General features: G+C 35.9%; 1 protein-coding gene across 1 annotated transcript; it reads right to left on the reverse strand.

Annotated features, from left to right (window-relative positions):
- Window positions 1-11,237: 11,237 nt before the first annotated feature.
- LOC106079572 (28S ribosomal protein S2, mitochondrial-like) lies at window positions 11,238-22,084 on the reverse strand. The gene is made up of 5 exons (XM_056009110.1): window positions 21,955-22,084; window positions 14,821-14,919; window positions 14,567-14,685; window positions 12,870-13,131; window positions 11,238-12,753 (listed from the first exon to the last, which is right to left on the reverse strand). The coding sequence occupies exons 1-5, from the start codon at window positions 21,998-22,000 to the stop codon at window positions 12,455-12,457; spliced, it is 825 nt and encodes a 274-aa protein (XP_055865085.1). The 5' UTR covers window positions 22,001-22,084; the 3' UTR covers window positions 11,238-12,454.
- Between the last annotated feature and the right edge of the window lie 4,226 nt (window positions 22,085-26,310).

Here is a 26,310-nt window from a genome sequence, read left to right on the forward strand (position 1 = left end):
TACGCATTTCATGTGTCAATCTAGTCATGTATGTTGATCTGTGACTTAAAATATGCTAAATCATTGGTTTTCCTGGCTGACTCAGGCAACCCGTTCCATTAAAAGATAAGAGAAAGTAGACCGGTTAGAGAGGCACTTACTTAATGTGAAAACTCTTGCTTCCTCCTAGTACATTCTCAAAAAAACGCGACTGTATAGGAATATACCATGACCCATTATTTAAAATATAAATCTCCTTTCATTAAATATCGGATGTGACAGCGCTATATAAATTATTGCAATTGTTGTAATAATTTTCATCATTAATGACTTCATACTAAGTTGCTCGACCGACTAACCCACTCTTTAGTGGACGAGGTCTTATCTGAAAGCCAATGTGGCTTCAGAGCCGGTAGAGGTACATCTGACATGATATTTGTTCTGCGACAATTACAAGAAAAATGCAAATAGCAGAACTTAAACATATACGCTGCCTTTGTTGACCTCACCAAGGCTTTCGACAGTCGCGATGGTTTGTGGAGGATTTTAGCCAGGCTGGGATGCACATCTACGTTCCTATCCATTCTTAAGCAGCTTCACGTGGGACAAAGAGGCCAGATCAGACATAATGGTGACCTGTCTGATCACTTCCCAATAGAAAATGGCGTGAAGCAGGGCTGTGTACTTGCTCCTACTCTTTTTTGGCCTAATGCTGGGTCAAATGAGGCAGCGATTGCACGAAGGCATCTTTATCCGGTTTCGTTCTGACGGCAATGTGTTCAATCTTCGACGTCTACTATCCCATACAAACACAAAGAAGATGGTCATAATGGAGCTTCTCTATGCCTATGAATGTGCCCTGCTAGCTCACAATGAACATGACCTCCAGAACGTGGTAAACGAATTTGCATTCGCTGCCGCCTCTTTCGGTCTATCTATAAAGCTCGGGAAAACATAAGTCATGTTCCAGAAGTCACCCAATAAAACATACTCAGCCCCAAGGATCACCGTAAACAAACAGCCCCTTAATGTGATCGCTTCCACCAAAGATGCTTGCGCTCTATCATGGACATACGTTGGCAAGACCGCACAGAAAAAAAAAGAGATGTCTTTGCGAACGCCAGTATGGACAGTATAGAGGGACTTCTTTAGGTCCGACAATTGCGCTGGTTAGGGCACGTATCCCGTATGGGAGACGAACGTATGCCAAAGGCAGTCTTTTTTTGGTGAGCTAAAAGGTGGTCGACGTAACAGAGGCGCCCCACGGAAACGCTTCAAAGACCAGCTAAGGCGTCAACTTTCCTTGGCTAGCATCTGGTTGCATGCTGCCCCAGAACGAGACAGCTGGAGGTCACTCACGAAGGCCGCGGGATACACATTTAAGACCAAAAGAAAATTTGCTGCTGATGACAAACGCAGACGGCGAAAAGAAAATCTAAATCGACCACCTGCGGGCAATGGTTATGTTTGCCCTGGATGTGGCAAAATATGTAGGTCTCAGCTGGGACTGCGCAGCCACGGGAAATACTGCATTCCTCACTAATCTTCCGACTGGAAGGCAAGCCTTATTATTATTACTAAGCATAAGTTTGCCATTAGCTATAATAGTAGTAAAAATTGATTTAGATCTAGATTTATTTTTTAATTAAATAATATTTTGTAAGATTTAAGTGTACTATTTTTAGATCTATGTTATTAAAAATAAACAAAAAGAAACTTACTTTTTCTTTTCAAATAGCAGAAAGTAGAGCTTTATACCCATATTGAGCTGTGAATAAGTTGGGTGGTTTGCAAATTTCGCGGCTGTGTGTAATTTCTATTAAGTATTGTTAAATACGCCTATCTTTTGTTTTTTTGCTGCGTTATATCAATGTTTTCTAACTTAACTTCTCTCATCCCTCTTTTGGTTAAATTTCATTGGAACCATTAAAAGACGGGGTAGGAAAGGAGAAAAAAAAATGGCAGTGCCATCAAAGTCCCATGCCGACCAGCAAAATGATTAGGTCAAACACATCCTCGAAGACATCAAAGCAGTCCATGCCGCTCGTGCATAGCAGAAAGTACGGTCTAACGTTTTGCAAATGATAATAGATACAGTGTATAGTGTATTTTTTATATTCTTGTTGAATTTCAAACTAAATTAATTGTAATAAGAATTAAAAAAGAAAACGTGTTCGGGCCTTTGTGTCTTGCTGCTGTCACTTTTTTTAAAAGTTGTCTGTATTGAAATTTTTTTTTCTTTGGTCGCGACCAGAGTAACCAGACCGGCCCATTTGGTACCGGCCCACCGGGCATTTGCCCGTTTGCCCATATAGCCAGTCCGCCCCTGTATATATATAAACTTCTCAAGAAGTTTCACGTGGGACAAAGAGGCCAAATTAGACACAATGGTGCCCTTTCTGATTACTTCCCAATAGAAAATGGCATGAAGCAGGGCTGTGTACTTGCCCCTACTCTATATTTGCTATCTTCTTTGGCGTAATGCTGGGTCAAATGAGACAGCGATTGCATGAGGGAATCTACATCCGGTTTCGTTCTGACGCCAATGTGTTTAATCTCCGGCGTCTACTATCCCATACAAGAACAAAGGAGATGGTCATAACGGAGCTTCTCTATGCCGATGATTGCGCCGTGCTAGCTCACAATGAATATGACCTCCAGAACGCGGTAAACGAATTAGCATTCGCTGCCGCCTCTTTCGGTCTATCTATAAACCTCGGGAAAACAGAAGTCATGTTCCAGAAGTCACCCAATGAAACATACTCAGCCCCAACTTACTTAATCCTGTGCACTCCTAGGGGAGCATAGGGCCGCAACCACACCTCTCCACCGAACTCGGTTCTGAGCAGCTTTCTTCATTTGCTCCCATGTCATTCCAGTACCCTCAGCTTCACTGATGACTGACCTCTTCCAGGTTTGCTTGGGTCTGCCCACTTTCCTCTTTCCTTGTGGGTTCCAGTCAAGTGCCTGCCTTGCAACTTTGGTAGCTGGCTTTCGCAGGGTGTGTCCTATCCAGCTCCATTTTCGTTTTGTGATGTCTTGGGGTATGGGCTTTTGTCTAGTTCTTTCCCACAAATCGATAGTAGTTATCTTTTCTGGCCACCTAATTCCTAATATCCGGCGTAGGCATCTGTTAACAAAGGTCTGGAGCTTTTCCATATTTGTATAGTGACTCTCCAAGTTTCTGAACCGTATAGAAGGACAGACTTAACGTTTGTATTATAGATTCGTATCTTGTCTAGAGATAATGCATTAGGGCGCCAGATAGTTTGAAGAGTTGAAAAGGCAAACTTAGCTTTATTGATCCGAATTTGTATATCATCATCAGCTCCGCCGTCTTTACCAACTCTACTTCCCAGATATGTGAAGTGGTCCGTATCAAGGATATTCTCTCCCTGTAGCATGATTGGGTTCTCTTGTCTGTTGTTGATCCTCATAACTTCTGTTTTCTTTTTGTTGATTAGAAGTCCAGTCTTTTTCGCTATTTCTGAGAGTCTGGTCAGTTTGGTCTGAGCATTTTGTTGTGTATGGGAGAGAAGGCAGATGTCATCGGCGAAATCCAGATCCTCTGAATGTTGTGTTAGTGTCTATTGTATGCCGCTTTTATTATCTAAGACTGTCTGTCTCATGACCCAATCGATCACCAGCAAAACTATCAAGGGCGAAAGCATACATCCCTGTCTTACTCCTGTTTTTACTTGAAAAGGGTTGGTCAGATTACCATTGTGTATTACTTGGCATGATGAGTCATCATATAACTGTTTAATGATATTGGTGAATTTTGTTGGAATTCCGTAGTGATTCATCAGTCTCCAGATTACGTCTCTGTCAATACTGTCGAAGGCTTTCTCAAAATCAATAAAGGTCATGTACAGAGGACATTGCCACTCGATAGATTGTTCTATGATAATACGTAGTGTAGCAACGTGGTCGGTGCATGATTTCTTCTTACGGAATCCAGCCTTAGTCTTTTGTCTAGGGCATCTTTTAGGTGTTCCAATATTATCCTAGTTAAGACCTTGCTAAGGGTTGACAGTAACATGATTCCTCGCCAGTTGTTGCATTGAGTGAGGTCACCTTTTTTGGATAAGTTAATTAGGTAGCCCAGTTTCCAGATTTTAGGGACCTGTTCTTGTTCCCAAATTTTGCATAGCAGTGGATGCAGCATTTCAGCTGATATTTTGAGGTCTGCTTTTAAAGCCTCTACTGGTATACCATCTTAGCCTGGCGCTTTTCTCTTTTTTGCTTTCTTGATGGCCTTGATGATCTCCTTTTTAGTAGGAGGACCTGTGTTAACATCCATTTCTTCTGTTGTTGGGGAAAGGTCCGGAATCGATTCAGGAGGATGTCGGTTAAAATTTCCTGAAAGTGTTCGGCCCATCTATCCTTCTGTCCAACATCTCTGGTGATGATTTTTTCTTGTTAATCTTTCACTGGCTTGTTGGTGTTGATATTTCTTCCTGCTAAGGTTCTTGTTATGTCGTACAACCTTTTCATGTCTCTTTGTTGTGCTGCCTTTTCTGCATCGACTGTCATTTCATGAAGGAAGCATTTTTTGTCATCTCTTGCATTCTTTCTTACAAACTTGTTTACTGCACCATACTGGGTTCTAAGATTAGCTTTTTGTTCTTCATCCTGGCATTGGTTTATCTTTTCCTTTAGCTCCTTCCGTTCCTGGATTTTGGCCCATGTCTCCGCAGACAGCCATTGCTTGTGTTGTTTCGTTTTCCTTCCTTGGACTTCTGTACATGTGCTTTTCCATATCTCTTGGAGAGTGAGGCAGTGTTGCTCAAGGGTATCATCTGTCACTAGTCCAGCAAGTACTTCAAATCTATTTTTAACCTCACAATTAAAGAGTACCATTTTTTTTCTTCGCTCTTTAAGTACTGAGTGTTGAATTTGTAGTGTGGTCTGTCTGAAAAATCCTTTAAGGATTTAAGTTTGATCCTCGCTGTTGCTATTAGCAGATGATGATCAGAAACTACATCTGCTCCTCGTCTCACCCTAACATCAATGAGACTTCTCCATTTCCGAGATATTGCAAATGGTCAATTTGGTTTTCCGTTTTATCATCTGGGGAAGTCCATGTTGTCTTGTGTATAGTTTTGTGTGGAAAGATGGTTCCTCCTATGATAAGATCGTTGAATGCTCAGAAGTCAGCAAATTTGTCCCCATTTTCATTGCCACTTCGTTTATTCTGCCGCTATCATACAGGGTTCCAGGTCCCTATCCTGGTTGAGGTCTTGGTCGTCAGAAGGTTTGTTGGTGTGCTAGCTTCCAGAGGGCTTTCACTAGTACACGTCATAGACTCTTCCACAGAGGAACCTTCCTGGCCAAGTTCTAGTTGGTTTGGTGTATTTCCGGTTTCTGTAGCAATAGTTTAGTTAAGTGAGGTTGCTAGCCTTACGATCACCCCACCTCCTTTACCCGGGCTTGGGACCGGCAAGATACCCCTATAAGGTGTACCCAGGCGGAGTTACTCAGCCCCAAGGATCACAGTAAACGGACAGCCCCTTAACGTGGTAGAGCACTTCAGATATCTTGGTAGTATAGTGTCAAATGACGCCTCACTTTTAAGGGAAGTTGATAACCGTCTGGCCAGGGCCAGTAGCGCTTTTGAACGCCTTCAGTCGAGAGTCTGGAAGAACAAATCGCTCCGCCTGCCTACAAAAAATCAATGTCTACCAGGCGGTGGTTCTCTCAACCCTTCTATATGGCTCTGAGACATGGACACTACATAAAAAAACAACTAAGACTTCTTGAGCGCTTTCACCAAAGATGCTTGCGCTCCATCATGGACATGCGGTGGCAGGACTGCACTACAAACAGCGATGCCCTTGCGAACGCCGGTATGGACAGTATAGAGGGCATTCTTATGGTCCGACAACTAAGCTGGGCAGGGCACGTATCCCGTATGGGAGACGAATGTATGCCAAAGGCAGTCTTTTTTGGTGAGCTAAAAGGTGGTCGACGTAACAGAGGCGCCCCAATGAAACGCTTGAAAGACCAGCTTAGGCATCAACTTTCCTTGGCTGACATAGAAGAGAGCACCCGGCTGCATGCTTCGTCGGAACGAGACAGCTGGAGGTCACTCACGAAGGCCGCGGGATAGAAATTTGAGACCAAAAGAAAATCTGCTGCCGAGGACAAACGCAGACGACGAAAAGAAAATCTAAATCGACCACCTGCGGACAATGGTTATGCTTGCCCTGAATGTGGCAAAATATGCAGGTCACGGCTGGGGCTGCGCAACCACGGGAAATACTGTACTCCTCATTAATCTTCGGACTCGAAGACAACCCTTATTATATATATATATATATATATATATATATATATATATATATATATATATATATATATATATATATATATATTGAAAGCCAACAAAATGCATATTCTGAGGTATCTATAATCTACAGTGCATTATCGGAATCATTATCCTGCTATTAAAAAGTTTTAGTTAAAAAACCTAATCTGCAGTTCTTACTTACTTAGGTCCTCAGAAGCCGTTCGGCGCATTGTGCAGCAAGCTGCTTCCATAAAAATCTGTCACTGGCAATGTCTGAAGCCTCTTCCCACCTGCTCTGATTCGAGGACCTCCATGAAAGTGTGGCGCCAAGTTGTAGGCCCCTACTAGGATGTCATCGCAACTCTTATTATGCGTAGTTCGTTTTGTCGGAGAACATGTCCCGTAAACCTCATTCAACACTCTGTCACAACCTTGCTAAAGGGTCGACTCCCAGTTCGGCATAGGATTTCCTTGATCGAGACCCGATCTCTATAACTGACTCTTAAAATCCGTCTTAGCCATCTTTGTTGAGCCACATATAGTGTTTTTCAATTTCGGCAGATGACTATTCACTGCACTTTATTAATGGAGCCCAGCCACTGGTAGAAATGTGTAACCGCTCTTGACTACGCTCTTGGAATTAGGTGACTATGTAGTTTGCTTTAGATTTTATATCGAAATGTGAAGTTTTATCGTCAAAATCATATGTTGGGGGTTTTAAACTAATAAACTCTGGAGTTGTTGTTTTTTAATTCAAAACGCCATTTAGCTCATAGCATTTGTTGACTGTAGTTTGCTTCAGAATAATATTGAAGAGAGGTTTTCAACCTCAAAACTCTCTGTAGGGGGATTTTAAACTCAAAACCATCTGGATGGGGTTTTTAATTTTTAAAAAAAGCCATCTGGAGGAGGTTTTTTTTAAACTCAAAAACCCCCATTGGTTTGGCTACGGTCAAAGAATTTTAGTGTGTAATTTTTTTTTTTTTATATTAAAGAAGTATGTTTTAGCATCAAAACTAGCTGAAGGGGGGTTTAAACTCAAAACCAACTTTGGCTACGCTCATAGAATTTTATTTAGTGTGCAATTCGCTTCTTTGTTTTATTGAAGAGGTATTTTTTTAGCTTCAAATCCCGCTGAAAGGGAGGCGGGGTTAAACTCAAATCGCCTTTGGCTATATTCATATCATTTTTAGTGCGTAATTATTTGATTTTTTCTTTTATATTGAAGAGGTGGTTTTTAGCTGCAAACCCCGCTGGAAGAGGTTTTAAACACAAAACCCCTCTTGGCTATAATACGCTCATAGAATCTCCTGACTGATGTATGGATAGTCTTATATTGAAGAGGGGATTTTATCGTAAATTTTGGTGTGTGTGTGTGTGTGGGGGGGGTAAAATCGAAATCTTGGCTGTGCTGGAGCAAGTGGTGGTTTAGTATTAAAATCTCACCGACACTAAACACCCCTAGTGCTACGCCCATGATATATATATATATATATATATATATATATATATATATATACACTGTGCCGCCGCGAGGGTTGTGGCCGCCTGCGTGCAAAATTAAAAAATAGCCGCCCCCCCCCCCTCTTTTTTTTTTTTTTTAGAAAAAAAAAATTCATTAAGACAGCTGGACACTGTGACCTAAAGCGCTCTTTGATTTAAATCCATTTTTATACCATTCCTTTTTCTTTTCATATCGCATTGTTGTCGTAACCCCATTCCCTTTAAGATGTTTTATTTTCAATTTTAACTTTGCATTTTTGTAAAGCATGTAATGAAAAAGAAAAGAAACCTATAGTCTTAATTATAACACACTTTTTAGGTTTTATTTTTAATTTATATTTTTAACACTATGTATTGAATCCAAATTTAGGGAATGAAATTTCACTAACATGAGTCAGTTTCACAGACTTATATATAGTAGTCGTATGGTCAGTTTTTGTTTTCCGAAATAGTGTGGCCTACATAAATTGTAAGCGTTGTAAAAGTTTCTTCATGGAGATAAAATTGAAGATGCGCAGGTTTCTGCTCAAGTCTCGGCGCTAAGAACCTTCTGTGCTCAAGGCAGATGTCTCATGTGTTTGTCATGTCTTCATGTAAATCAATGTCTCGTTGAGTTGCCTCCCTTAAGCCATTACAATATATATATATATATATATATATATATATATATATATATATATATATATATATATATATATGTGTGTGTGTGTGTGTGTGTGTGTGTTGGATTGCTGTTCTCGTCAAACCAGTCTCTATTGGTCCTACTGCAGTAGGGCACTGCCCTGGCTGTTGCGTCCTGGAGTTTTAGCTGGCTCCAGTTTGTCTTTTTCCGGGGGCTTCTGAGCTCCGCCTTAAGTATGGCTCTAAACTGGTCTTGTACAGACTAAGTGACATCAATTAATCATAGTGACCAACCGATATATTCTGTAGATTGCTGGCGATTGTTTCTTTATATTATGAAGCTTACTTCAGATGTTTAAGGGACTCTCTCAGAACAGTAGAAGGTGTAACCAGCTCCCCTTTCTGTAAATGATCCTTGACCTGCCAAATGTAGCTCACTATGAGCAGCTATGTTCACGCCCAGCTGGGACAGTTCAAAAGCCACCAGGGCAGAGTTCCACTGCAGGCAGCTGTTCACGTCATTTGCCTGCATTGTGAGGACATTTGAGCATGCATTTTTGAGAGGCAGACGCTTTTTTGCTCGGGGGTGATTCGACATTACGTAGGTTTCGTGAAACACTGCAAAACATCCAGCCCGCGCAGACCAAAACCACTCTTTAAGCCAAATGTCGACCACAATGGCCAGTCAGTCCTTGGACTGGAAATATAATTCCTTATGACAACTTCATCGCCTAGAAACAGCTGTATAAATATGAAATAGGCATATTCTTCCTGATTCATTGAAATCCAATACAATAGAAGGATAACTGATTTAAAATAAAGGTGTGAATTCTTATTCTTTATATCATGGTACTAGGTACAATCAGTGGCGTCATTATGGTCGGTGTCACCCGGTGCGTGTATCTATTCTATTTTAAATGTGATTGATTATGACATTTATCCATAGTTATTACATATATTAAATGTAAGTTTATTAAATAAGAAACAGACTTAACACCAACTTAGACGTTAAAGGCTTAACACATTACGGAAACTGTTGAACATTGTGCTAACCATATTCATCTATCTATATATAATTCTCTTCATGGCTCAACAGTTTGGACAACAAGAAGTAAAGAAAAGATCACTCTTTTATTTCTACAAGTCGGGAGAGTTACCCCAGGTAACTTTAGTTGCGAAAAAAAAGAGGGGGGGGGGGAGAACAAGTAGTATTCACCCGTCACTAAATAGCGGGGCCGGACTTAACCATTGTGAGCAAGAAGTCATGGAAAGATTACTCTTTTCTTTCCGCAAATCGGACTTGAGTTACCCCACGAAGCTTTAGCGGCAGAAAAAAAAAGAGGGGTGAAGAACAGGTTATCTACTCTATATTCACCCGTCACTAAATAGCAGGGCCGGACCATTGTGGGGCCCTATTCGTCTTTGCATTTTATTCATTCTTTACTACGTACATAATTACTTTACGAGCCTTGCGTGTAGCAGTCATACAGTATATCATAAAAATTATATTTCTTACATAGATCACGCTCAATAGCAAGATTTACCAAATGATTCAATCTATCTACGAGAATTGTTGACCTCAAGTAATTCTTCATTAGTTTGAGGCGCGAGAAGCTTCTTTTACCCAAATTCCACAATTACGGGTATTGCATAATGCCGTTTTTTTAACGCGCTTAGGATTGGCTTTTTCCATATTTAATGACACCCCAAAAGGACAATTTTTGTCTATATATTTCAGGAGATTTGTATGAGTTTTCAAAAGATTTTAATAATTTCGGAGATTTTCTGGACTTTTTTTTTTTTATATTTTGCAATTTCAAGAGATTTCCAGGAGCTCTTGGTAAATCAGGAAATCGTTTGATGGTAAGTTATAAAATGGTTCAATTTAATAATGTACACCAAAAAATAGCTCGGGTCCAGTGAAAGTGTGGGGCCCACTCGGGAAGCACAGGTTGCAGTGACCTAAGGCCGGCCCTGCAAAATAGCGGCGTATGCTACGCCGTGGGTCGACTCGTCTAAAATATTTTAGAATCTAACCAAAAAATGTTCGCCGCTAATCTTTAGTCATTTATTGGTCAAGCTTTGTTTCAGTGTTTCTGAACTTCAGAAACTCATTTCCTTTGGTTTTAGATGGCATCATTTCTCCTAGTCAGGAATCGCAAAGTTAACAAATAAATTGTAAGAAAAGGTGGACGGGCTGAATCTGAAGTGTGAGAAACATTGGAGGCAGTTGAATTGGGTTTCTCAAACGTTTACCTTTTGGTTTTTCGCTAGACATTTTTTTTTATCGCACCCCTTTAGTAAGCTGGGTACTTAAAAGGGAGAACCACTGATGGCTCACACAATGGGTTTCAGAAGTCTTTTAAGAATGTACTTAAAGACATATAATTATGACCAAATTTATATTTTGTATAAATATTCATATATTATGTTTAGAATCGAAATGTACAAAGTGAATGTTCGTTATAAGCTAGTCCGTTTTGCCTTTGATTTTGTTAATATTGTTTATTAGGTAATTTTAAGTCTTTTGTAGATTCAAAATGTTGTTTCTGGAAATAGCATAAGAGAGGAATCGGCTTCCTCCTCCTTTAAGCGAAAAGATCTAGGGGAAGCGCCGTATGCTTCGCCAGACATTTTCCTGCGTTCTGGGCTTTATTATTTTTTTCCTGGCGTCTATAGCGCTTTTTTCTCGTAGTATGCAGAGCCCATGTCAAAAAAGGTTAAAATATAACATGCACAGACGTTCCGATATTGAAGTGTTTTCTGAGTGCACTATTCATTCATTCAAAAAGTAAATGTCGCAAGCCAAGTTAAGTCTAATAAAAGAGTCAACAATGGTCAATACAATGTATAGATGTAGTACAACTTTTAATATATTCCAATGATAATCTAGCAGAATTTTCCTGAACATTAATTTACCGTATACAACTCATGAATCAATAATGCTTACATTATGAAATTCTCGAACACGATAGTCCTTTCAAAACCAATGTAGGATCTAGACCTAGATTTAGTCTAGCCAAATTTACATTTATTCATTTTTACTTTAAAAAAATTATAACGGTCAAACTAGTTTTCCCCAATGTGGTCAACGAGCTAGTTATAATTCTTTTCTCAGCAATATATAGCCTATCAACTGTTACATTTCTGGGAAAATTGTTAGAGCCATTTTTTGAGATCAGCCTTCGTCCACCCTCAATGAAGGAGTGTGACTTGAATTGAGGTATTGTAATAAAAACTAACGAATGAGTACGGAGAAACAAAAAAATGCAGTCAGTGGCGACAATTTGAAGAAATTAATGCCAGATTAACATTCGTTTTCAACCACTGACTTCAAGCAAGCTAATAATAAGACATTGTCTTCAATAAACAAGTTTTAATGAATTTATGTAGATCTAACATCGTCCAATGAAACAATACAATAAAATATGCTTCTTGTCTTTTATTTTCACAGAAATATCATATTGTTTCTTAATTTATAAAAGTTCAATAAGACTGAGATGATTCTCAAAATATTTTGTTTCAAAAAAAAAAAAAGCAAAACCAAACTGTGAGTAAATTTAATCCAATGGGATTACTGTGCTGAATATAGAACTCTATTGAGCATTGCTAAAAGTCAACAACACCTGGTATTTCAATAAGGTAATTTACTGTCTAATGATATACAGCATACATATTCTCTTAACTAGACATTTTGTGGGTTGAATTCATTTCAGTTTTAATTATTTCTTTCAAATATTTACAGCTCTAGGTTATAGAACATTCTTAGATGTAATGAAGAACTGTATACACTTGATTATTCTAAAGTGGGTCCTGGATCCAGGATGTTTCAAACCAATAGAAAATGAAGCTCTACATCATATTATCTTCTAATCTTATGTTACTCAAGACATAAAGAACTTTTTAAGTTATTAAAATGACCTCTCTTTTGTTAAGTCTATTCAACTAAAACAGTCAATCTACATGACTCCCATTGTAATGATATAAGTCTGTTGACAAAAAAAAACACCTCAATATTTATTAGTAATGTCACAGGAACTGAAATAGTCCTTGATTCTTTCAGCTAACTATGCCATCTTGTTTTCTTTTCTCTTTAGCTTTAAGTATTGCAGTTTTAAAGAGATGTAAATATAAGGCCAGTGACTCAGGGCTGTCATCATTCCCTGGTATTGGATATGTAATCAATGAGGCACAGTCAGTATTGGTGTCTAAAATACCAATTGATGGAATTAAAAGTTTGTTGGATTCAACCACAGCCCTGTGAGTTTCAAATACAGTATCCTGGGTACCAAGAAAAATGCAAAGCTCTGGGTAGATTGGTAAAGTGTTGAAAATATTGGCAGCATTAGTGAAGATACCTAGAGAAAACAATGAAACAAATAAATATGAAATTATTTACTTACTATATACATACACATACATTTACTATCTCTCTTCTCATCTAACCTCTTTTAAAAACAAAAAGTCAACAAACCTCTCTTCCAAGGACGACAATGAGCATATTCTCCTAATTCTCTCACAGTTTTCTCTACCCAAGGTAGAAACTGTAAATTTCTACATACAAATAAGACCATTCCTCCTCTGTAAACAATATGTGCACAAACATCTAGGGCTTGTTCAAGTAAAGAAAGTGTTTGTTCCAAGTCTATTATATCTGTACCTTGCCGACAGCCATATATGTAAGGTGTCATGGATTCATGTCGCAGGCCTGCATTATGTCCATAATGAACTCTAGCCTAAAAAAAATATGAAAAATTTTCTAAATTAACATTTACACGCACAAAAAATGAATCTGAAGGACAGTTGTGAAAAATTGCAAGCTGGCTGAAACCTCTTTGAAACCCCCGAATGGATTAGCAAGCAATTTTTTTATACTATACAGGTTTCTAGGTGCTAAGAGTCAGGTTTGATAGATTTGCAATCTAAGTGATGGGATTCATGAAAAAAAAAACACAGCTTTTTTAAAACTTGTATTTAATTTTCTGCTTTTCCCATATATATATATATATATATATATATATATATATATATATGTATGTAAAGCATAAATACAAATGTTGAATAAAATAATAGATTAAAATACTTCCTATCCCCCACCCCTTTTTTTTAAAGCACTCAATACTTTTTTGGTGCATAAACTCGCCATTGTTAACACTTTAAAAAAATAATAATCCCAATCTCTGAATACGCCTGTAAGTTTAGCAGAGAACTTGATATTGAACAGCATGGGTACAAAAGACTTTGACAATTCTTCGCTCTCCTGGACACGAGCCTTCATGCCATAGTGAAAGAGTCTCACCATAGTCTACTTTGTGACAAGATTTTCTTAAACCTTCCTGTTAAAAAAGTTGAAGGCTTTTGTTAGATCCACATATATTGAGAACAGGTCAGCTGCCTTGCTGCAATGTTCCTTTCTGTAGTCGCATTGGCTTCTGGTAGTAAAATCCATCATTTCCATCTTATAATAAAATGTAAAGTTATCATGGAATCCTCATATTCATCAAATTATTTAAAAACTAAACAAAGCCTTTGGTGTTACTTTAAAAAAAAATAAAAATAATTAAAACAAGAACATACAACCGAAATGTTATTAATTTAATCTAATTAAACCAATTATTAGAATATGCAACTTCTGTTTTGGACCCCTTAAGTAAACATTTATAAAGAAAATAAAACAGACACAAACAGAGCCATGAGATTTATAACAAGTAAATAAGTAGAGTATCTCTATTAGTAAAATCACTTCAGAACAGAATACTACAAAGTAAAGTAGCAATAAAATACTGAACCATAATCTACAAATTTATACAAAGACAAAACTTAATAAAATACACAGAAAGACTCAAAGATAAAGGCACATTTCTTATTCCATATTATACACAGAGACACATTCTTACAAGTGCTTCTTCTTCCCAAGCGCCATTTTAAAATGGAACAGGTTGCCTTAACCAGCTAGGAAAACCAACGATTTAGCAGAGTTGAAGTCTCTATTTAACAAACACCACTAGATTAACACGAATACACCTAGGACATATTAATCTTTTTTGAAGGAACATAGACTGTAATTTATAAGAGAAAAAGAAGATATTTAAGTAAAATATTTTTCTACAGTGCAATCTGTCACTTATAGTAGCAATATTCAGTGATTATACATTATGATATTACACTTACATTAAATAAATCTCTAAGAGTGACCAAATGCTTCAAACCAAAGTAATCCTTATGTTGAAGGGCAATATCCAATTGTGTCTGTGTTTCTCCTTTAGCCTCTACTAAGTTCTGAGGCACACCTAGACAAAATAAAGAAGATGACATATATACATTTCCAAGATATTGTTTTAGACTGTAGGTATTTACCTTTTTATACCCAGAAATATTACATAAACTGAAAAAACTTTACATATCAACAAAACAATTTAAGTTACCTTGTAGCTGAACTTCAACATGTAAACTGCTACAGCTGCTAAAAGCAGATATCTGATTTTGTACACATTTCTTTGCTACTTGTCTTGATCTAAGACAATCTGAAAGTTATAACTTATAAGTTAATTTTGTAAGTCTCAAGTTCAAATTAATTCAATTATAATTTGCCTATTGTAAACAAGTGGGCTATAGGCTTTTAAAAAGTAATATATTAAGATTATATACTTTTTTGATGTAATTCCTCTTTACGATTATCTTCAAACATAGTAATGTAACATACAAAGAGCATTTTGTATTTTCAAATGTGTATATAGGCTTACTTAAAGACAACAAAACATTATTTTTCAGTTTAATGTAATTAATATGTCTAAAAGGATCTGCTGAGATGAAACTGTATTATATTCAGTCTTTTAAAAATAACTATTTCTTTAAGATGGAATAAGATCATGGTTTTCACAAAGTAAAAGCCTTTTTCAAATCTGGATGTAAAAGTTATCAATGTTTCCACCAAAGTTGCCTTCGCTTGAACATATATATATATATATATACACCATAAAACTACACTACAAATAACAATGTTCAGTGAATGCAAGTGTGGAAAGTGTAGAGGCACTGCTTATGGTTTAATAGCAGTGCTGGGTAGGCAACCTGTCCATAGGTGACCCTCCATCCAGCAAGATACACTTTAAGAGATCAGCTCAGGAACCAGCTAACTGACACAGCAATATAGTAGAACACATAGCAGCAAATGGTTTCCCTAAAAGTCAGCTGGAGATTTTTTACAAAAGACACTACATATTTGAGACCAAAAAAAAAAAAAAGTTAACACCAAAACACATTCATGTCTTTGAACCCTGGATAGCAATGCCTGTTGGATGTCACAAAACATGTCAAATACTGCACTCTTTGGACGCAAAAGTAAGCCTTAGGTGAAAGTGTTGATTTCATGTCTGTCATTGGAAGTATTATAACATGACTATTATATCCCAGGATATGCAGGTGATTAATATACATACAGTCTATGATACAATCTTTGCATTAATATACAGTCTTTACATAATCTTTACATTACTAATTAATTATTTTACTTTATTACTAATTAATTATTTTACTTTATTTCAATTCTTATCGCACAATTCTCTCCCCTTAGCGTAGTACACTTTTTTTATATACTGGTATATTCTATTACAAAAACAAAATTAATTAATTATGACTAACTTGGTTAATTATTTTTAATTGATTCATGTGTTTTCATCAAGACTGTAAGCAAAATTTGATGACAAGTGGATGAGTAGAAGTGGTAGAAAAATTAATATATCAGTACAAGAAAGACACAGAGTGAGTTCATAGAAAAATTGTCAACACAAATAAGTCAAGGAGAGGTAAAAACAAATCAAGATTGACAAATTGACTGTTTTTTAAAACAATAGCTCCTACTGCAGTAGGGTGGGTGTTTACAATAAAGTCCTACTTGAGTTGCCATGATAGCAACAGTTTTAAAACTTTTCTATAAGAAGAGCTCTGTGATTCTTTTTTAGTGAAAACTGGAAGTGTAATTATGCTTTTTTATTACTTATAAACAATTTTTTAAGTGAATGGGCCCATAGCCCCAGTGTATCCCCCCCCCCCCCGGGAAAATGAGTATTTTTGGTGTTCTGAAGCTTTTTTTTAATATTCTAAATGTCTATTAAAAATATACATTTTTTAAACTAGACCTATTGCTCTATTTTTTAAAGGTTGTTATTTATTGATTAGTATTAGATATTAAATGTTTATTTTTTTGGGGAGAATCTTTATTTTTTTATTCAGAGTCCCTCATTGCTTAGGCAATGTTAACAAGAGCTATTAGCTTAAATCAAACTTTATGAAAGATAGAGAAGAGTTGTATAGTATTCCAAAATTTGCAAAAGCATTGAATTGCTAGCACACTAAAAGTATAAGAGTTAAAAATCAGTAATCAGAGATGCAAAATGTATTTGTAGCTTAAAATTGTGTATTTTGAACAAAAAAGTTTCAAACAATATTTATGGATTATTATCATTATTATTGGGATTTGGACCTGGGTATTAAAGGACTATCATAATTATTTGATTTTATGTCCAGAATTTAAATGATTATTTTTAAGTCATTCAAAAATGGATTTTAAAATTAAAAGTCCCTGCATGATTTCTGTATTAGTATGATTTTCATAAGCAGGCGCCAGAGAAACTTGAGGCATTACACTTTGACACTTAACACATAGAATTTGAGATCTAAAACACATTTTAAATGAACAGTTAATACAAAAGATGCTTAATCTAGATCTAGAGTAAAAAAAAACAACAACACATTACAAACACTACCTAATCAATTTTCATTTAATGATTAGTAATCTGAAACTGGACAAACTAGATTTCTGCTGCAAACATTTCTAATGATTCTGTGAAAGCTCGCTCATGTCTCAATGAAATATCGCTAAATGAGGTCATTCCCAATTCTTTAGTGGATGTGTTTCATTGGAATATATAGGAAATGGAACCATAGCTATTAGTAAAACCAGTGACTGACATTTATGTAAACAAAAAATATTTCTGTGCCAACAATATCACAATTAAAACTAAGGTGTGTAATAAACTTAGGAAATACTATTAGCTTAGAAAGTTTACACAAATGTACATTTACCAGGTACTTGTTTACATAAAACAGGGGAACATATATTAGACATCATAACAGCCCTTACTAGTTATGAGAGACCTCAATCATGTCATTGGCTAAACACTTAACATATACTGGTAGTCAATATGTTCTTTGTACTACAAGCCAAAATAGAACTCAAGAGGTTAAGTTACAGCAGCATAAAAAGTGTCTACACATCTCAAATTTTATTTCCACTTGAAGAGACTACCATACAATGATCCACCTTACTCCCACATACAAAAACATGATCTAAAAACAAAATCCAAATTACAGTCAATCCAGTGATCGTCTGACAATGCTGTACTAAAACTACAAAGACAGACAGATTGGGGCATGTGTGTAAGTAATAGCCAAAATATATTAGCTTAAAACTGTCAATTCTTATAAGAAGTTGTGAAAACATGATTCTATTGAAAAAGAAAATTCAAATGGCAGTGTTTCAAGGTCATATTCATCATCACCAAGAACTACACAGAGTCACCATAAAGTCATTAAGTACTGGTTGTATTCGCATGTTTTGTTTGTTTGTTTTTGTGTGTACTGGTATATATTGTTTGTGTTTGCATCTCTATTATCTATATTATTACTGCATCTATATTATTACTGTTATAGTAGTAAAGCTGAACTATTGTAGTCAAACCAAATTTTCATTTCTTTCGACCAATAAAGTTATGTATTTATATTAATCACTGACTGATTCATTCATTCAGGAGATCTCTAGAACTGCAAAACGGATTTGCATGCAATTTTGTAAGCTGATTCCTTGTACATTTTAGGTGCTCCTAAGAAACAGTTTTGATAGATTTGAAATCTATTGTGGAAATTTGTAGGTAATAGTATATATTACACGCAGTTTGCATTGATACAGTTCTTATTGTGATCCACCATAGCTTTATAGCTCATAAACCTACACTTCAAAGCTGTACCATTGCAAATTTCTATTAAGTCCATTTTTCTGTACTTCTTGTACTATATTTTTTTAAAATTGGCATTTATTATGATCAGTAAATACAGGGTCAGTAAATACCTTTAGCTACATGAATTAAACCATTTCCAATAAGTTTTTACTTCCAGAGGCACCATATTGTCTAGCTCTGTATTTGGTGTTAAACCAAATAGAGCATGTACATCTGTGATGGAGTGTTGTATGAACCTATTTGTTTTAACTAAGACATCTTTTTTTTTAATCCCAAGCTGTCACCATAACAATTTATGTCTCATCTCAGGTGAATGTGTTAATTGTAATGAAAGTTTTATTGAGTTTTTGGTTCATAAGAGAAGTTTTTTCAAGTTAATTTCATTAAAAATATTTAATACACCTACATCGTTTTAGTTTTGGTGCTACAATCCTACAACCAACTAACACAATTATTTCACAAACACTAAGCGTTCTAGATACATGGAGTTGCACATTTTTTTTGGGTCACAAACAATATGTGCAAGGTATGGATTCTACTCTAATTTTTATTTTTAGGATTTGAGTACCATATAAATAGTGAGAGTAAGCTTATGCCCCAAAGTTATTTATACAATAGAAAAATCTCAGATACAGTCAAGTTGGGAAAAAGCGACTAGGAAAAAAATATTTAGGTTCAGAACTCATGTTGTTACTTTTACACTTTAAAATTTCTTATTAATTCTAAATTTTGAAAAACAAAGTCTTTCTTTACATATTTATAACAAATTCATGCGCTATTACATAGACTTTGTCACCATATTTGACTATTCCGTTTTAAAATATCATGTTTTTGTTAGAAAAGGGGAGGGGGCAATAGAGTGAAAACGATTAATCATGTAAGAGTCCTCTCCTTTTATAATTACTGCTAATGATTGCATTTAATTTGGCATTAAAAAATAGTGGATGGGGCGACTTAATATAAGAATTTAATTTATATAGCATTAAAAAATAACATATTAGTGACAGATAATTTTGTAAGAAAAAAAAATAAAAAATTAATTTCTTCACTAAAATACAAAAAGAAAAGTATTGATCTGTCCAGTCAGGTGGTGGATGAGGGGTGTTGTTGATTGCATCTATCACCCCTCCCATCTGGTGTGCCACCCGCTGTCATTTTATATTTCCTAATGATTTAATTTGAGATAAGAGTGTGGTGCAACATAATATACAAATGGGTTCAAATATCAATAAAAGTAGCTTATATATACAGGGTGCATCAAAAAAATGTATACACACTTTGAACTGTCATAGACAATTTATTTCCCGTTCTACATTGCTAAATTTCTTGACATAGAAAGCTTAATATCCAATTGGAAAAATAAATGTGATTAATGTGAGTAATGTTCAAACTGGTGGCTTTCAGCATCAATATATTGCTGAGTACGAGTCAACATGAGACTAATTCGAAAGTCATGGAACAGTGTGTGATGTGCATAAAGGTCATTCAGGGCGAACTCGTACAGCTACAAGTGATGAGTCCACAACTGCGATCTTGGAACTGTTTCAGCTTTCCCCTCAAAAATCGTCAAGGCAAGTGGCACGTGAGAGTGATGTAAGTGCTAGAAGTGTGCTACGCATTCTGAGAAAAGGCAAGTTTCTTGTGTACATTCCAAGGCTGGGGCAACAGCTAAGTGACGACGATCCAGATCGAAGGTTAGAATTTTGTAAATGGGTTCAGGAGAGGGTGAGACATGAACCGAGATTTATGGGTGGCATAATTTGGTCGGATGAAGCCCAATTCAAATTCAATGGAACTGTCAATATGCACAATTGTGTGTACTGGACTAATGATCATCCTCGCATTACAGTTGAAAAGGCCTGGTGTAAATGTGTGGTGTGGTTTGTCTGCAAGGGGACTCATTGGGCCTTTCCGCTTTGAAAGTACTGTTACTGGAGAAACGTACCTAACAATGCTTGCTGACTCCATATTCCCTGCCATTCGTGCATTATACGGTAATGATGAGTTTTATTTCCAACAAGATGGACTGTCGTTCAGTTCAGATTTATCGATGGTCCAGGGTTTAAACCCTGCCAGCTCCCATCCCCTGTCGTCCTGCGGGAGGTTTGAACTAGGAAGTAATTATCTTCAACTCTGAAGGAACATCTGAAACATACTTAACAATGCTTGCTGACTGCATATTCCCTGCTATTTGTGCATTATACGGTAATGATGAGTTTTATTTCCAACAAGATGGCGCCCCACAGCACTATCATAGGGACGTACGAGCCTACCTAGACCACAATGTGCCTGGACGAAGGGGACCAATCGAGTTTCCTGCACGCTCTCCAGACCTCACGCCGCTGGATTTCTTCTTACGGGGCACAGTTAAAGATGAGGTGTACAAACGTAAACCACGTAACCTGGACACACTGGAATGAGATTCAAGTGGTGTGCGCAGAAATCTCAGTGGACACTTTCGTACGATGTACGGAATCAGTACCAATTGTCCAGAAATTTAGCATTGTAGAATGGGAAATAAATTGTAAGTCTAGATTCTAGATGACAGTTCAAAGTCAAGTGTGTGTGTGTATACATTTTTTTGATGCACCCTGTATATACACATATATTCAACAAATTTTTTCAGACTGAATTCTGCTTAAAAATTGACCCCCCCCCCTCCTTTTCCCACCAAGTTGGCCAAGATACCAAGGGAGGGACATAATGTAAAAATGTTACAGTTATTCAACTAATTTTGTTCCCAAACTTTGATTTCTAGGTCTGGTGAATCTAAAATTTAGAATCTATACATACATCGGAACTTAATATAGATCTACTTATTAAATGACTTATGGACACAGTTAAAAACAACAACAAAACATAAACCAAATAAAAGTTGTTTCACAGCAACAGAAAACATCATGCACCATGCAACTCTTAAATTAAGCCTATTACTATTATTAGGTCTAGATCTAGAAATGATCAAGAACTAAAAATCTATTTTATATCTTCATAATCTTGATAATATTTCATTTAATATTAGCTCTAGATATCTATTAGTATTAGATCTCTTATAATAATAATTGTCTAAAATTGTACATTATGATAATTATCATGTGTATGATGTATCTAACTAATATCTATTAATCTATTTAATAACCTTTTTTTTAAATCTGATATGTTAAAACATTAAGATTATAAGAAAAAAAAGTGAATTTTATTATTAATGGTAGGGTGGGCCAAGGAGGGGGGCTTATTTATTAGTTATAAATATTTTTAAAAGTTGTTTATACTATTTATAGTATTTATAGGCAGCGGTTTGCGCGCTGTACTGTCACTTACTGTGACTTACTCACTCAGACTCACTCACACTGTTTCACTGTCGTTCATTTCAGATTTATCGATGGTCCAGGTCCAGGGTTTAAACCCTGCCCGCTCCCATCCCCCGTCGTCCTGCGGGAGGTTTGGACTAGGAAGTAATTACTAATTATCTTCAACTCTGAAGGAACATCCGAAACATGTAAAATATTATACACAAACAAATCTAAATAAATTTATCATTACTTTGCCATTGCCAGGAAATCAGTGCCTTTCTCAAGGAGGCCGCCATTTTGTCTATTGATTCTGGCCAGGAAAAAAAATTGAAGCCAAATAGATCTAGATCAGGGGTGGCCAACCTTTTGTTTCCGTGCGCCATTTTTTTTTCCTTTCTAATTCGCATGCGCCACATAAACATGTAACCACTTTGCGTCCTATAAAATATAGTACTTTAAACGTGTTTGGTCAGTTAAACATAGCATCTATTGTCAATATAAAATATAATATAGATGTGGGCAGATGTATCAGCTGTAGAGCCGTAAACTGTACATACGTTAGGGACATTTATTAATTAACATTTATAATTATAGGCCTAATTGATTATTTTAAATGTACAACTAATAATATATGAACAGTTAGGAGTTTAAACAAATTCAAAATAAGGTTACATACAGACAAGATCAACACAACTCGATTTAATGAGAATATTTACTTTGCTTGGCTTAAACCGTCTGTAATATTAGGACTAGAATTCGTAACTGAACACCACAGACTAAACAAAAAATAAATAAAATCTGATTATTTAAAAATTTGAGCGAATTAGTTTAGTACCATGTTTTCCCGCGGCCGTCACGATACTGCACGAAATTCGCTGCATAGAAAGTCCATTTTAAAAAATGTGTTCTTTGCCTTTATAAACAAACATAAATGTTTTCTTTTAATTTTAGCAGTTAGTTGACCAGAAAAAAAAACACAATTAATTTTATTGTTGTGAACATTTCTTGTACATTTTTATAAATATATTTGACTTAGTGATAGACCTGAAAATACACAAAAATTAATCTTTCTTTGTTAACATATTGTAACATTATCTCCTTTAATTTATGTATTATTTAGAAATAAATTGGTGTTTTTTTTTTGTTTTTTTTTAAATCGCTTGCATAATTAATTTTATAAATTAAACGGTTTGCTTTTAGAAAACAAAAAAAATAGCGATTGCACCTAAAATGCAAGCCGCATGGTGAAATAATATTTTTTCATTTCTTTTCTAGTTTTTGAGATCTGAGTGTGACAGACGAACAGATGGACTTTTGCACAATCCTAATAGCGGCTTTTCCTCTTACTGGGGCTACTAAAAATACTTTTAAAAAAACAAAGCTTATAGGCTTATTAAGCGTATCAATTAGTTTAGATCAGCCATGTAATTAAATTTGTTATAGATCTAGACTAACAATAATAAATCTGTGCCATTAGAAATATTCTTTACAAATTGTTTTTTGTTTAGCGCAATTTCATGCTTTTAACTTTCTTAATACGCTAAGATCCTATCAGTTGTCTGGACCAGTTGGAAAGGGGTGAGGGAGAAAGAACAGCTTTCTTCTTTGCATCACAACCTGATAGTTGCTACAAAATGGTTCGTGTTTGTTTCTAATGGGAGATCGTTTTTCAAATGCATTTATATTTTAAAAAAAGTGAACTACCTGAATTCGACCTAAAGTCTCTCAGTCTTTGTAATAATGATCAATAGCTAACTGAGGTCACGACTGTCCAATTCAAATGTGAAGATCTCCCTGTAGCGTTAAATTATTTAACTCCTAATATTACAGATTTGGAGACAGCAAACCAAAGTCATAAGTCTCATTAAAGTTTTATTTTGTATTTATCTTGCTTTTACGTGAAATTATTATTGTTTTTATTTTTTAAAAAAACTTCTAACAGTGTTTATATATTAGTAATTTTTAATTTAGAAATAATGAATTAAAATGATAAATGCAAATTAAGAGATGCACGGAAGCAAAAGTTCGACCATCCCTGAATAGCCTTTTGACTTGTTTTTAAGAATTTAGGTTGCTGCTGATACCTTTGCGAGTCTACGTTGTTACTGATTTTGTTGTTTTGTCTTTGCTATTGAGTAATTGTGCGAAGTTTCAACTTGATCCAAGAATGGGTGTGGGAGATATAACTTATATACATTTTTTTACCAGACAGAGTGAGTTGATAGAAGCTTTGTAAAAATAATCACGAAATACTTACTTAACGTTGTATCATTCGTCGGTAAACACGAGAGATGGCTGCCTGGTCGTGCGGTTTGCGCGCTGGACTGTCGTTCGGGTTTAAAGACGGTCGAGGGTTCAAAGCCTGCCCGCTCCCATCCCCCGTCGTCCTGCGGGAGGTTTGGACTAAGAAGTAAACTATCTTCAACTCTGAAGGAACATCCGAAACATGTAAAACATTTTACAAAACGAGCGAGAGAGAGAGAGAGAGAGAGAGTATGGAGATCTTCTATATAAAAAGTTTTGTTATATGTTTTAAAACATTCTGCTTCACTGTTTACTGAAATACTTGCATTTCTTCCTGAGAAGAGTGTTCCCTATGCACGAACGATCTTATCTTATTTTATTACAACTCACTCTGTCTGATAAAAAAGTTTGTAGCCCTACACGTTATTTCTCCGACACCCTATCTCGGATCAAGCTGAAATGCTGCTCAATTATTTCTTTTACTTGACAACACAAGAATCAATAAAAAAAATAACCAATCAGTTAATTAACTATTAGTAATTAATTGTTTTGTTTGGTATCCCTAACAAGGGAAAGAAATAGTACTTGACTGAAATGGTGGTGAAACAAGAAGACAATATTGGGAAACAACCTAAAGACACCGGACTATGTAAGAGGAACACAAGAGGGAAAACTTTTTTTATATAATGAAGCGATCACTGGGATAGCAGATAAATTTCTAAAGTAATTCCATTAAAAAAGATCTTGTTGCAGTATCAACTGGCTAAAGTATTTTTCATGTTCATTTCAAAATATGCAGCTGTGATGTTTTAAAGGCATTTTTAAAGGCACAACTACCAAGACTAAGAAAACATCTACAGGCAGCAAAAAATCAATCTTGAAGAAATTAAAAACTTGCGTGTTTTCTGTCATCCTAAGAAATAAGCTTTTCAAAACTGAAGTTGAATTCATACATTTTTTAGATTGAGAATGGAACACAATCGAAACTCAGATAAGTTAGCTTTCTACTGAAAAAGAAATCGTAAAAAGGTATTGACGTTGATGAAGTTATTAACATATGTTCAAGTTTGAAAACCAGAAAGGGAAATTTTCCATGTTTGAAATACTCTCTATAGTTGATTTACGTTTTTACATATAAAAATAATTGAATATTAGTTTTGGCGGGGGAAGGGACCTTGAATATATGTTACGAAAGTTTGAATTGTTTCAGTCATTTATATAATATAAAACATTTCCGTAAAGAGTTATTTCAAATCTAATAAAAAATTCATTTAATGTTTATTCTGTTTCTACTTTTAATAATATCCACATCTGACTTCAAATAATAACTTTTTATAAACAACGAAATGTCCATATAGAATCGCTATTCATTTTACAGTTGCGCAGCAACCAGCAATCAATGCATGCAGGTAATTAGCTTACTATATTAGGATAAAAAAAAAACGATATCGTTTATCAGGAGATTTAGAAGTGGGGAATGGGGGTGGAGGGGTGACACCATGAGTTGACCAATCCAGGTGACACCATGAGTTGACCAATCCAGGTGACACCATGAGTTGACCAATCCAGGTGACACCATGAGTTGACCAATCCAGGTGACACCATGAGTTGACCAATCCAGGTGACACCATGAGTTGACCAATTCAGGTGACACCATGAGTTGACCAATCCAGGTGACACCATGAGTTGACCAATCCAGGTGACACCATGAGTTGACCAATCCAGGTGACACCATGAGTTGACCAATCCAGGTGACACCATGAGTTGACCAATCCAGGTGACACGGACCCTTGTGAGGCCACTGTTAACTAACCTGTGCTCTATTACTGTTAGATTATTTAAAGAAAAAAAAAAGATAAGACAATATGCACTCTGGTATAGTCCTTGTGTTCCTGTTCCCACGTTCTGTAACTGTACTGATTTTGAACGACTTCAACTGTGTTAGTGTGTAGTATTCAAGATTCGTTTTATTTTAACAGCACATTTGAATTTTCTAAATGTGAGTACAATCATTGTTATAGTTTTTACTTATCGGATTCGACCAATATTTTAACCCTAATATCTGAAGTTTCCTCCACTCCATTCTTACCAATGAATAGCCACTTCATTTTATTTGTTTGCAAAGCTTATAATGTATCAGTTCCCTGCGTCTGTGTCGGGGGGGGGGGGGGATTCTTTACACTTTTTTCTCCCATTTCCATTTCTTTGATCAAATTAATTTTTTGTACAATTATTCATTGTCGATGACAACGAATTGATCAATAAAAATTAATCATTTATTAATCAGTTAGTTGTAATAAATTAATTTTGTTTTTACATCGGATAAGGGGAGATAAAATTTGCAATATGATAGTTACAGCAG

Source organism: Biomphalaria glabrata, chromosome 13 (assembly GCF_947242115.1).
Source record: "Biomphalaria glabrata chromosome 13, xgBioGlab47.1, whole genome shotgun sequence".
Taxonomy (NCBI): domain Eukaryota; kingdom Metazoa; phylum Mollusca; class Gastropoda; family Planorbidae; genus Biomphalaria; species Biomphalaria glabrata.